Source organism: Pseudophryne corroboree, chromosome 2, assembly GCF_028390025.1.
Source record: "Pseudophryne corroboree isolate aPseCor3 chromosome 2, aPseCor3.hap2, whole genome shotgun sequence".
Taxonomy (NCBI): Eukaryota; Metazoa; Chordata; class Amphibia; order Anura; family Myobatrachidae; genus Pseudophryne; species Pseudophryne corroboree.
Window position 1 is genome coordinate 488,944,647 of NC_086445.1, and position 13,176 is coordinate 488,957,822.

Here is a 13,176-nt window from a genome sequence, read left to right on the forward strand (position 1 = left end):
TAATATGATAAAAATGGCGCTGCAGTGCAAGGTATTAACCCTCTTAGTGCCACAGCCACCATCTAGACCATGTGGGCCGAGTCTCTGGCCACACACCCCACCCAGGCCCAGACAATTCAGTCTCTCAGCAATCAACTTATGATGCTGCGAGGGGTGTGGTATTGAAAGTCAACAGTAACTAGGTTGACAATGTCTAGGTCGACTACTTTTGGTCGACAGTAACTAGGTTGACAGGGTATCTAGGTCGACAGGGTCTTTAGGTCGACATGTTCTAGGTCGACAGGTCAAAAGGTCGACATGAGTTTTTCATGTTATTTTGGTGTCGTTTTTTTCGTAGAGTGACCGGGAACCCCAATTAGTGCACCGCTTCGCTCGCCATGCTTCGGGCATGGTGCCTTCGCTCCGCTCGGCACAGATTACCATTCCAATCGTAGTCCACGTGGATCGTTAAGTATGAAAAGGTTAAAAAAAAGAAAAAAATAAGAATTTACTCACCGGTAATTCTATTTCTCGTAGTCCGTAGTGGATGCTGGGAACTCCGTAAGGACCATGGGGAATAGACGGGCTCCGCAGGAGACTGGGCACTCTAAAGAAAAGATTAGGTACTATCTGGTGTGCACTGGCTCCTCCCTCTATGCCCCTCCTCCAGACCTCAGTTAGGGAAACTGTGCCCGGAAGAGCTGACATTACAAGGAAAGGATTTTTGGAATCCAGGGTAAGACTCATACCAGCCACACCAATCACACCGTACAACTTGTGATAACCTTACCCAGTTAACAGTATGAACAACAACTGAGCCTCACTCAACGGATGGCTCATAACAATAACCCTTATTTAAGCAATAACTATATACACGTATTGCAGAAAGTCCGCACTTGGGACGGGCGCACAGCATCCACTACGGACTACGAGAAATAGAATTACCGGTGAGTAAATTCTTATTTTCTCTGACATCCTAGTGGATGCTGGGAACTCCGTAAGGACCATGGGGATTATACCAAAGCTCCCAAACGGGCGGGAGAGTGCGGTTGACTTTGCAGCACCGAATGAGCAAACACAAGGTCCTCCTCAGCCAGGGTATCAAACTTGTAGAACTTTGCAAAGGTGTTTGAACCCGACCAAGTAGCCGCTCGGCAAAGCTGTAAAGCAGAGACCCAAGAAGAGCCCACCTTCCTTGTGGAATGGGCTTTTACTGATTTTTGATGCGGCAACCCAGCCGCAGAATGAGCCAGCTGAATCGTGCTACAGATCCAGCGAGCAATAGTTTGCTTTGAAGCAGGAGCACCCAGCTTGTTGGGTGCATGCAGGATAAACAGCGAGTCAGTCTTCCTGACTCCAGCCGTTCTGGAAACATATTTTCAAAGCCCTGACTACGTCCAGTAACTTGGAGTCCTCCAAGTCCCGAGTAGCCGCAGGCACCACAATAGGTTGGTTCAAATGAAACGATGATACCACATTTGGGAGAAATTGGGGACGAGTCCGCAATTCTGCCCTGTCCATATGGAAGATCAGATAGGGGCTTTTACATGACAAAGCCGCCAATTCTGACACACGCCTAGCCGATGCTAAGGCCAACAGCATGACCACTTGCCACGTGAGATACTTTAGTTCCACGGTCTTAAGTGGCTCAAACCAGTGGGATTTCAGGAAATCCAACACAACGTTAAGATCCCAAAGTGCCACTGGTGGCAAAAAAGGGGGCTGAATATGCAGCACTCCCTTAACAAACGTCTGAACCTCAGGCAGTGAAGCCAGTTCTTTTTGAAAGAAAATGGATAGGGCCGAAATCTGGACCCTAATTTTAGGCCCATACACACTCCTGACTGTAGGAAGTGCAGGAATCGGCCCAGCTGGAATTCCTCTGTAGGGGCCGTCCTGGCCTCACACCAAGCAACATATTTTCGCCATATACGGTGATAATGCATTGCTGTCACGTCCTTCCTAGCCTTTATCAGCGTAGGAATAACTTCATCCGGAATGCCTTTTACCGCTAGGATCCGGCGTTCAACCGCCATGCCGTCAATTGCAGCCGCGGTAAGTCTTGGAACAGACAGGGCCCTTGTTGCTGCAGGTCCTGTCTGAGAGGCAGAGGCCATGGGTCCTCTGTGCGCATTTCTTGCAGTGGCGGGTACCAAGTCCTTCTTGGCCAATCCGGAACAATGAGTATTGTTCTCACTCCTCTTTTTCTTACAATTCTCAGCACCTTTGGTATGAGAGGAAGAGGAGGAAACACATATACCGACTGGAACACACACGGTGTCACTAGCGCGTCCACAGCTATCGCCTGAGGGTCCCTTGACCTGGCGCAATATCTTTTTAGATTTTTGTTGAGGCGGGACGCCATCATGTCCACCTGTGGCAGTTCCCATCGATTTGCAATCTGTGTGAAGACTTCTTGATGAAGTCCCCACTCTCCCGGGTGGAGGTCGTGTCTGCTGAGGAAATCTGCTTCCCAGTTGTCCACTCCCGGAATGAACACTGCTGACAGTGCTTGCACGTGATTCTCCGCCCAACGAAGAATCTTTGTGGCTTCAGCCATTGCCACCCTGCTTCTTGTGCCGCCCTGGCGGTTTACATGGGCGACCGCCGTGATGTTGTCTGACTGAATCAGCACTGGTTGGTCTCGAAGCAGGGGCTCCGCTTGGCTCAGGGCGCTGTATATGGCCCTTAGTTCCAGTATATTTATGTGCAGACAAGTCTCCTGACTTGACCACAGCCCTTGGAAGTTTCTTCCCTGAGTGACTGCCCCCCATCCGCGGAGGCTTGCATCCGTGGTCACCAGGACCCAGTCCTGTATGCCGAACCTGCGGCCCTCGAGAAGATGAGCACTCTGCAGCCACCACAGAAGAGACACCCTGGCCCTGGGGGACAGGGTGATTAACCAATGCATCTGAAGATGTGATCCGGACCATTTGTCCAGTAAGTCCTATTGGAAGGACCTCGTATGGAACCTGCCGAAGGGAATGGCCTCGTATGAGGCCACCCTCCTTCCCAGGACTCGAGTGCAGTGATGCACTGACCCCTGTTTTGGTTTTAATAGATTCCTGACCAGTGTCACGAGCTCCTGAGCTCTCTCTATCGGGAGATAACCCTTTTCTGGTCTGTGTCTAGGATCATGCCTAGGAGAAGCAGATGAGCTGTAAGAACCCACTGCGACTTTGGAATATATAGAATCCAGCCGTGTTGCCGTTACACTTCCAGAGAAAGTGATACGCTGTTCAGCAACTGCTCTCTTGATCTCGCTTTTATGAGGAGATCGTCCAAGTACGTGATAATAGTGACACCTTGCTTCCGCAGGAGCACCATAATTTCCGCCATTACCTTGGTGAACATTCTCAAGGCCGTGGAGAGACCAAACGGCAACCTCTGAAATTGGTAATGACAATCCCGTACCGTAATTCTAAGGTACGCCTGATGAGGTGGATAAATGGGGACCTGAAGGTATGCATCCTTTATGCCCCGAGTCACCTTTCAGGCTTGCAATAACCGCTCTTGGCGATTTCAACGTGAACTTGAACCTTTTCAGGTATATGTTCAGGGATTTTAAATTCAATATGGGTCCCACCGAACAGTCAGGTTACGGGACTACAACATGGTCGAATAATAACCCCCTCATTGTTGAAGGAGGGGAACCTTGACCACCACCTGGTGAAGATACAATTTGTGAATTGCAGTTAACACTGTTTCCCTCTGTGGGGGGAAGCCGGCAGGGCCGTCAGTGAGGGGGCATCTTCTCAAAATCCAGCTTGTATCCCTGAGACACAATATCTATTGCCCAGGGATCTAACAGGGAGTGAACCCACTTGTGGCTGAACTTACGAAGGCGTGCCCCCACCGGGCACAGCTCCGCCTGTGGAGCCCCAGCGACATGCGGTGGATTTTTGTAGAGGCTGGGGAGGACTTCTGTTCCTGGGAACTAGCTGTGTTGTGCAGCTTCTTTCCTCTGCCCCCGCCTCTGGCAAGAAAGGACGCACCTCGGACTTTCTTGTTTCTTCATTTGAAAGGCTGCATTTGATAATGTCGTGCTTTCCTAGGCTGTGCAGGAATATAAGGCAAATATCAGAATTACCAGCTATAGTTGTGGAGACCAGGTCCGAGAACCCTTCTCCACACAATCCTCAGCCTTCCATATGCCTCTTAAGTCGGCATCATCTGTCCATTGCATATTCTACAGGACACGTCAAGCAGAAATCGACATAGCTTTGACTCTAGGACCCAGTATACTCATGTCTCTTTGGGCATGTTTATATATATATATATATATATATATATATATATATATATATATATATATATATATATACACATATCTCTTAATACAGCATCTTTAATATATATATATATATATATATCTATATATATATATCTCTATATATACATATATATATCTATATGCATACTAGGGTCTCAATCTCTGCTGATAAGGTACCTGCCCACGCTGCCACAGCGCTATAAACCCATGCCGACACAATTGCCGGTCTGAGTAGTGTACTAGAATGTGCACGCTATCTGCAGGATCCCTGAGAACAGCTAGTGCTACCATCTGGGCAAACGTGACACCCTAGGGGAAGATTCCCATCACATCCTGGCCCTAGTGGGGAAAGGATACTGCCTGAGAATTCCTTGTGGGAAGCTGCAGTTTCTTGTCTGGAGATTCCCGCCCTTTTTCTTCATGAGAGGAGGGAAATTTACCTCAGCTTTCTTCCCCTTAAACATGTGTACCCTTGTGTCAGGGACATGAGTCATCAGTGATATGCAAATCATCTTTTATTACAATAATCATATATTGAATACCTTTCAGCCATTTTGGCCGTAACTTTGCATTATCGTAGTCGACACTGGAGTCAAACTCCGTGTCCATATCAGTGTGTATTATTTTGGATAGTGATCATTGTGAGACTCCGACGGTCTCTGCGACATAGGGACAGACATGGGTAGATTTCCTGTCGGTTCTCTAATCTTTTGTGCAATAAATTCACTTCAGCACTTACACATATCCAAACAGGTGTCGGCGTTGTCGACGGAGACACCCTCTCACACACATATTTTCTCTATCTCCACCTTAGGGGAGCCTTTTACCTCAGACATGTCGACACATGCGTACCGACACACCACACACACAGGGGATGCTCTATTTGAAGACAGTTCCCCCACAAGGCCCTTTGGAGAGAGACAGAGAGAGTATGCCAGCACACACCCCAGCGCTATATAACCCAGGGATTACACTACAACTCAGTGTTTACCCAGTAGCTGCTGTATATACAATTTTGCGCCTAAATTTATGTGACCCCCCCCTCTTTTCACCCTTTGTGTATCTGGATACTGCAGGGGAGAGCCTGGGGAGCTTCTTTCCAGCGGAGCTGTGAATAGAAAATGGCGCTGGTGTGCTGAGGAAGAAGGCCCCGCCCCCTCAGCGGCGGGCTTCTGTCCCGCTTTCTATGAAAAAATGGCGGGGGTTTTTACATATATACAGTGCCAGACTGTATATATGTATTTTTATTGCCAAAAGGTACTTCAATTGCTGCCCAGGGCGCCGCCCCCCCCCCCCCCCCAGCGCTCTGCACCCTACAGTGACCGGAGTGTGTAAGTGTGCTGGGAGCAATGGCGCACAGCTGCGGTGCTGTGCGCTACCTTAAATGAAGACAGGAGTCTTCTGCCGCCGATTTCGTCGTCTTCAAGCTTCTGTTCTTCTGGCTCTGCGAGGGGGACGGCGGCGCGGCTCCGGGAACGGACGATCGAGGACAGGTGCCTGTGTTCGAACCCTCTGGAGCTAATGGTGTCCAGTAGCCTAAGAAGCACAAGCTAGCTGCAAGCAGGTAGGTTTGCTTCTCTCCCCTTAGTCCCACGTAGCAGTGAGTCTGTTGCCAGCAGAAGCTCACTGAAAATAAAAAACCTAAGAAATACTTTCTTTACTAGTAAGCTCAGGAGAGCCCACTAGGAGCACCCAGCTCTGGCCGGGCACAGATTCTAACTGAGGTCTGGAGGAGGGGCATAGAGGGAGGAGCCAGTGCACACCAGATAGTACCTAATCTTTTCTTTAGAGTGCCCAGTCTCCTGCGGAGCCCGTCTATTCCCCATGGTCCTTACAGAGTTCCCAGCATCCACTAGGACGTCAGAGAAAATTGTGAAAAACTCATGTCGACCTTTTGACCTGTCGACCTAAAGACCCTGTCGACCTAGACACCTGTCGACCTAGTTACTGTCGACCAATAGTGGTCGACCTAGACATTGTCGACCTAGTCACTGTCGACTTTCAATCCGGATCCCGCTGCGAGGAGGTGGGGATGGATAGACAGAAAAGAAGCTGAAGGCAGTATAACTGGGTGCAGATGAAGGGGAGGGATCCATAGTAGCCGCACCTCTGCACCCACAGTACTATAGCAACGCTACTTTATTCCAGGTAATTTTGATTTTACATAAAATAAAAAAACAAAAACAAGTGGAGTCTCAAATGTACAACAACCGCCAATGTTTCTACTCTTAATTGCGATAAGCATATACTGTAGCAATGTTTATAGACAGTGATATATGTTATAGGGAAACGTGCTGCATATAGACACCTTACTATTATTCCTCTGTGTGCCAACAGTACACAATCTTGTCTGTTGTCTGTTTTTACATTTACATATTTTGAAACTGGGACAGGTACACATTTCCAGTGACATCAAAACCCAACCCCCGGTGTTGCACATCATTTGCCACTAGGTGAAATTGATAGGAAATCTATGGGAGGAAAGAAATAAAGCAACGGAACTGTACTAGACGGGTAACTCTCCAAGCAGAATTACTAAGACTCAAACTCTGTAAAGTCCTACAACAAGAAAACTTTTTTAAACTCCTCCCTAATGAAATTACGTTAAACATTCACGAGGGTAAAATAAAGATATGGTTAGACTCTACAATGTGCTAAACCTCAATTCACGTTGAATACACCTACCTTAAAATGACAGTGTCATTTGAACGATTTAAATAGCCTTCATTTGCAAGGAGGTCCAACCGAAAGAAACGGTTATACCCCCAGCACTCTCCCACTTCAAAGTCCGATGCAAACTCTCTAATGATGTTTTTGCCAGGGTCGTTGGAAGACTGGTGGACCATTTCTACACGATACTCATACCTACCGAGAAATAACAGCATCAGGTGACCAGAAACAATCACTGATAACATGTTTTTCATACTCTCATTGCATAACTGCTCTAGAAAACTTCTTGTACTTTACAGAGAAAGTTTAATAACCACTAATAATTTTTTGAATAACGAATGTGCAATAGTTATCATTCAATAGGAATACTAAAAACCAAGATTTGTCAGGTTGGCTTACATGGAAAAATCACCCTTAACGCATGAAAATGTAAAAATGAACATATTAATACTATAGGTATTACTACTATTGAGTTAAACTTGCTAAATTAAACAAAACAAATTTGCTCTATGGTGGATTTTTGAAAAGCCCATTAGCTTTACATCAAAGAGATATGAAACGGTTTTATATTTAGACAATGTATACATTACAAAGCTAGTAACTCAAAATAAACAATTTAATGGGAATGAATAAACATTAGATCCAGAAATTTCAAAACCTGCTTCCAGAGCTTTCATATATCATATGTACCAAGACAGAAAAACGTTACACAGCCCACAAGTGCAAAATGACAACTTTTTCCTACACTAAATAAGAGAGATCAGTTCCAGCGCCCATAACGCTCAGGAGTTATAAAAGTAGTAGTAGTGCTAGTAGACTGTAGATCAGTGAGGGTATATATTTACTATCACTGCCCTATACATTCATTAGCTAGCACACTTGTTCACATTTAGATTATAGGGGTGTTTCCCAAATGCCGTGAAGTGGGCATGCACCCTGAAACATACAGGCGCAGGAATAAAGCACACTTGCACAAATATATTTGTAGTGGTACGTTAGTGCCTCTTGTTCTACATGTATATTATTTTCTAAAAGAACATGATAAAAAAATGTCAACTATAAAGAAAACTTATTTTGTGCTTAGTAGCACAGTAAATGCAGCTAGGAAGAAGTATAATATCACCAAGTAAGCAATGACAGTACAGCATAGTTAACATAGGAATATATACAGATCAGATATTTATCAGTCCAGTGTAAAAAAAATAAAAAATATGCAAATCCCAAACTATCTTAAGGATACATACTTTGACGTTTCAGGGAGCCCAGCAGAAAGTTCCAGGAAGACGGATAAATAGTAGCCCCTCACCACTCCATTTCCATCCTTTAAAAGTAATGCATACTTTTAAAATGTAGCATATTGTTTATGCAATTGTATGTATTAGAAATATATATTAAATGTCAATTGTGTTAATAAATAAAATCAATTAAACCATGTCCAGTGCTTTACTGTTTGGAAAATAGGGATAAATCCTTGTTGGGGTTAGGCTGCGGTTGACTAAACCTATATTGTCAGTTTTAACTCAAAGTGGACAAAAAAAACAAAATGCATTGGCATTTAAAAAATAGAATTAAGGATAAAATTTATAAGAACATTTTCCCAGAAAAAAACAAACACAAAAAAAACAGTTCATAGCCACAGATATCTCAAGTTTGACTAAAACTGCGGCAAAGACCCATCTATGTAGCAGCACAGGACAAAATTTGCAGGTTATCTCAAAAGATTCATGTTTACCTATATTAAATTAACAAGAAAAAAGCAAATATTCAAATAAAACAGCTAAAAGTAGCTGAAAGATATCAGAATGTTAGCAAAAAAGTAGTGCTGTCTATACATCCTATATAATAAAAGGCTAAGTTGCTCCTCATCCCTCTTATGTGCGCTGGCAGCCACTAGGGGGCACAAACAGACTCCTTTGTGTGCTGCAAGCTGTCACACATGAAAGTGATACTACAAGGAGACGTTACAGCCTCCTTACCTGTTGCTAATATTAATACTGACTGTTTTACCATTGCTGCATATAGAGAGAGGGGGCTGGTGAGCGATATAGAGTGGGGGTGGGGGCAAATAGGGACTGGGGTAGGAGTACATAGGGACTGGGGGGAAAAAAGAGAAAGAGCAGGGGGTTGGAAAAGATAGGGACTGGGGAGAGCAAGGAGGAGGTAGGGGCAGATTGGGACTGGTGGGGGAGAAAGGAGTTTGTTATAATATATATATATATATATATATATATATATATATATATTGTATATATATATTTTTTTATTACTCCTAACACTAGAAAGGGTACAACGAAGCTCTGTTTGGGACACACGGCTATGTACACTGCACCCCCCACCATACAGTATACTCGAATAGACTATTTTATTATTATTATCCTTTATTTATATGGCGCCACAAGGGTTCTGCAGCGCCCAATTACAGAGTACATAAGTAATCGAACAGGAAAACAGCAACTTACAGTTGATGACAGTATAGTACAAGTACAGGGTAAATAAACATAGTTACATCAGCAGATGACACTGGAATAAGTATCAGGTGGCAGAAGACTGCTGGAGTTGATGCAGCTGAAGATTATTAAAGTAAGAAAGGATAAGCACATGAGGGAAGAGGGCCCTGCTCGTGAGAGCTTACATTCTAAAGGAATACTACTACTGTAACTATGATTTGTATCATCTCGATTAGACTACTGTAATGCCCTCTACCTTGGTATCCTAGCAAAAGAATTGCACCGCTCTGAGCTGGTGCAAAACACAGCTGCCAGGCTGTTAACCAACCAGCCCCGTTCTAGCCACATAACACCCATCCTCTACTCCCTTCACTGGCTGCCTGTAAGATGGCGAATCATCTTCAACATTGGCTTACTGAGCTTCAAAGCATTACATGACCAAGGCCCAAGGTACCTGAAGCAGCTTCTGATCCCATACTGCCCCACTCGATTACTGCGATCTGTAGATGAATGACTTTTAGCAGTACCTAGAATCTCCAATAATTCATCTCGGGGTCAAGCTTTTAGTCATGTGCCACAAAGGAAGCCTTCTCAAACTTGGGCCCACTAGTGGCCTTGCTGACTCCCCCCAAACCAGACTCATTGGGCCTAAGTCAGATGTGGATGGAGTTGCTATCACTGTTTAGCTCTGTATGGTACTGCAGCAGGAGGTGTCTATTGCAAGTAGTCGTCTCCTGCTGCAACAGTGATCCGACCTACGACGAAGGCATTGGGTCACTCATTTACTATTGGGTGGCTTGCAGCACCCATGGGGACACGCAAGCCACCCGTTGCAGAGTCCAGGAAATCTCTGTGCAACCATGGAGATCACTGGCCTCTTCCCTCCCCCTAACCGGCGGTGATATGCTTCCATTCCCACAAACGAAAGCCACTGCCGCCCCCAAACAGCATCAGACTGACAGTCTGATGCCAGACTGCTTCTGACGTCGCAGGACCAGTGCACGCACATGCATAACGGGTACTACAAATGTTCAAAGTACCGAACATAGGTACTTTGTACATCCTGACGCAGATCTTTTGGACTCTGAATAACCTCATTGTGACCTAAGACGACATTATCCAGCCATTTGTCCCAAAAGCTAAGCAAACTAATCACTTCTGGAATTGCTGCAGGCCTCTGCGATTGGACGGTAACTGTACGAATAGGTCAAATGCAGTTATCTTTGGACTAAAATTACATAAATCACCAATAAAGAGCTGATCAATTTCAATAAGATTATTGGGCACACTGAATTGTCAGCTGCAATTCTGAAGTGTAGCCAGCTTTACATACACCACTGAAAACCAACAAAACTGTGGGAGAAGTACTCCAACAACATCATCTTCCTCTCATTGCACAGGTTAGCTGATGTTCTCTAGTACACAAAAATGAAATAAAAATAAATTAGGAGTTGAGAATAAATGGGCCACTGATTGGCTACTTGGTGAGAAATGTACACATTTCAGAGGGGTGGGTACATCAGTAGCCCGAGAGACTAATAATACAACAGTTATTCATAAGTGTTCCCTCTCTGATGCAATATGCATTGCAAGGTTTGTGGTTCTTAAAAATAAATGTGCAATCTGTCTGCTACAACTCATCACAATGAGGTAACTCACAGGGTACACCTTTAATCTCCAACAGAGGCCCGATACTTGTAAAGGCGGACTGTACACAGGGTCTGCTCGTTGCCGTAAAGTGCTGAAGAGAAAAGAAAAGAATAGGAAGAGTTACAAAACTGCCAACAATCTCGTGTGCTTCAGGAATGAAATGTTGAAGTCTGGGAAATGAAATATAAAACAAAAAGTTGCAAAAATCCATAAATTAACAGATTACATCTTCAGATTCCAGGTTACTGAAATGGCTTAAGTGGCTTCTCATAGGTGGTAGGGAAAACCCATCACTTACAGTAAGACAGGTAGCCCCAAACATGTGTAAAGTGTTATCGCATGTTGCATTCTATACTATAAAATATAATACAATAGTTAATTGATTCTATTTAAGACTAGACATGCTGAAAAATAATGTCCTAAAACAGACAGTCTTCATATTCTATGTAAATAACTTTGTACCAAGCCAGACTAACCCAAAGCAGTTTTAATAGACCATAAACAGCCATCAGACCTAGACGGAAAAAAAAAAAAATTTAAACTGTAAATCCAGCAAAACTTTAGCTCAAATGCAAATCTGTCTGAAAACGTACCCCTTGCCAGGCAGAAAAAACTGTGGGCATGCACATCTTTCTTTGGCACACAACCTAAGGAAAGGAATGCCATAGAGAGAGCCTCCCCTCAGACAGTGGAGCAAGCATGTTGTCTCAGAGCTGTAGGACTATAAAGTGGATAGGCTGGCTCCCTGCTAAATACCCTGTAGTGTTGTAAGGAGGAGTTTTATTTTCACAGAAAATTAAAGAAAGATATTGAGCCTAGGAAGAAGATCCTCTCCATCAGAAGTCACTTTGTGCTAAGGGTTTGTTGGAGCCCTGGGTAGTGCAAAAGACCTGTAACATGGACGACCTGGTTCCAGGACTTCTCTAGAAGAGGATTTTGTTTCCAATAATCAAAGTTGACATTCAACCAGATCTGAAAAAGGTATAACAGAGCGGAAGCACAGACAATTGTTGTGTATCCATATTGGCAAAGACAAACCTGGTACTCAGATCTGCTGAGAATGTTGCAAGCACCTACAAGGTGTCTTCATTTTTGGTAAACCCTACTTAGTCTAGTACGGATGATGTAATGGTTAGCATTATTGCCTCACAGCACTGAGGTCATGGGTTTGATTCCCACCATGGCCTTAACTGTGCGGAGATTGTATATTTTCCCCGGGTACTCTGGTTCCCTCCCACAATCAAAAATATATTGGTAGGTTAATTGGCTCCCAACAAAAGTAACCCTAGCGTGAATGTGTCTGTGTGTACATGTGATAGGGAATATAGATTGTAAGCTGGGGCAGGAACTGATGTGAATGAGCAAATATTCTCTGTAAACGCTGCGGAATGTGTGTGCGCTATATAGATAACTGGTAATAATAATGCCAAGGGCTGCCTCACCTAAATTTGACAGCATAGTTGGATGCCGAGGTTTTGAAAATCTGTGTGTTTTCGAGCACGGTGGTAAGGACCATGATGAATGTTATGAAGCTTGTCTCACCTAAATATTATCATAGGATTTGGCGATGTCTTACAAGTCTTCTTTCAGAGAGGTCTTACAAGTCTACTTTCAGAGAAGAGTGGTGTTGGTTTTTTATTGGCAAACATTTTTGCAAGAAGTTCTTCATATACAAACTCCTTTGTTTCCACCGGTAGTACTGTGAAATTTAAATTTGGTTCTCCAGGTATTACAACAGGCACTCTTTTGAGACCTTAAGGTTGATAGGTTTATTAACTTAGAAGGCGTTTTTTTTTCTGTCCATATTGGTAGCAGGTAGAATGTCAGAATTAGAGGCACACACATGCCACTCACTTTTACTCTTATTCCATAAGGATAGAGTGGCTTTGAGAACTAAAACCTTAATTCCAGCCAAAGGTAGTTTCCAAGAGCCATGTGAACCAGGAGATTGTTGTTCCAGCTATATGTCAGAGTAGTTATCAAGGTGGTGAGAGATCTCTTCAATCTTCAGATGTCATAAGAGTCTCTTTACCCAGTAAATTGTTCAAAAGCTAAACTGGCCAGCTTCTAAAGCAACAATTATTAGATGGATTAAAGCAGTAATATGGCAGGCACTGGACTGGCCAGCTTCTAAATCAGACAATTATTAGATGGATT

At 44.1% G+C, this 13,176-nt stretch overlaps 1 protein-coding gene across 5 annotated transcripts in view; it reads right to left on the minus strand.

Moving 5' to 3' along the window:
• TRIM37 (tripartite motif containing 37) overlaps positions 1-13,176 on the minus strand; it is a 436,939-nt gene that overhangs the window by 277,725 nt on the left and 146,038 nt on the right. For all 5 annotated transcript variants that reach the window (XM_063953906.1, XM_063953907.1, XM_063953909.1 and 2 more), the window contains 3 exons: positions 11,029-11,110; positions 8,167-8,243; positions 6,938-7,117 (listed from right to left, as the gene is read on the minus strand). In XM_063953906.1, coding sequence (XP_063809976.1) covers positions 6,938-7,117; positions 8,167-8,243; positions 11,029-11,110 — 339 coding nt within the window. The remainder of the gene's footprint in view (positions 1-6,937; positions 7,118-8,166; positions 8,244-11,028; positions 11,111-13,176) is intronic.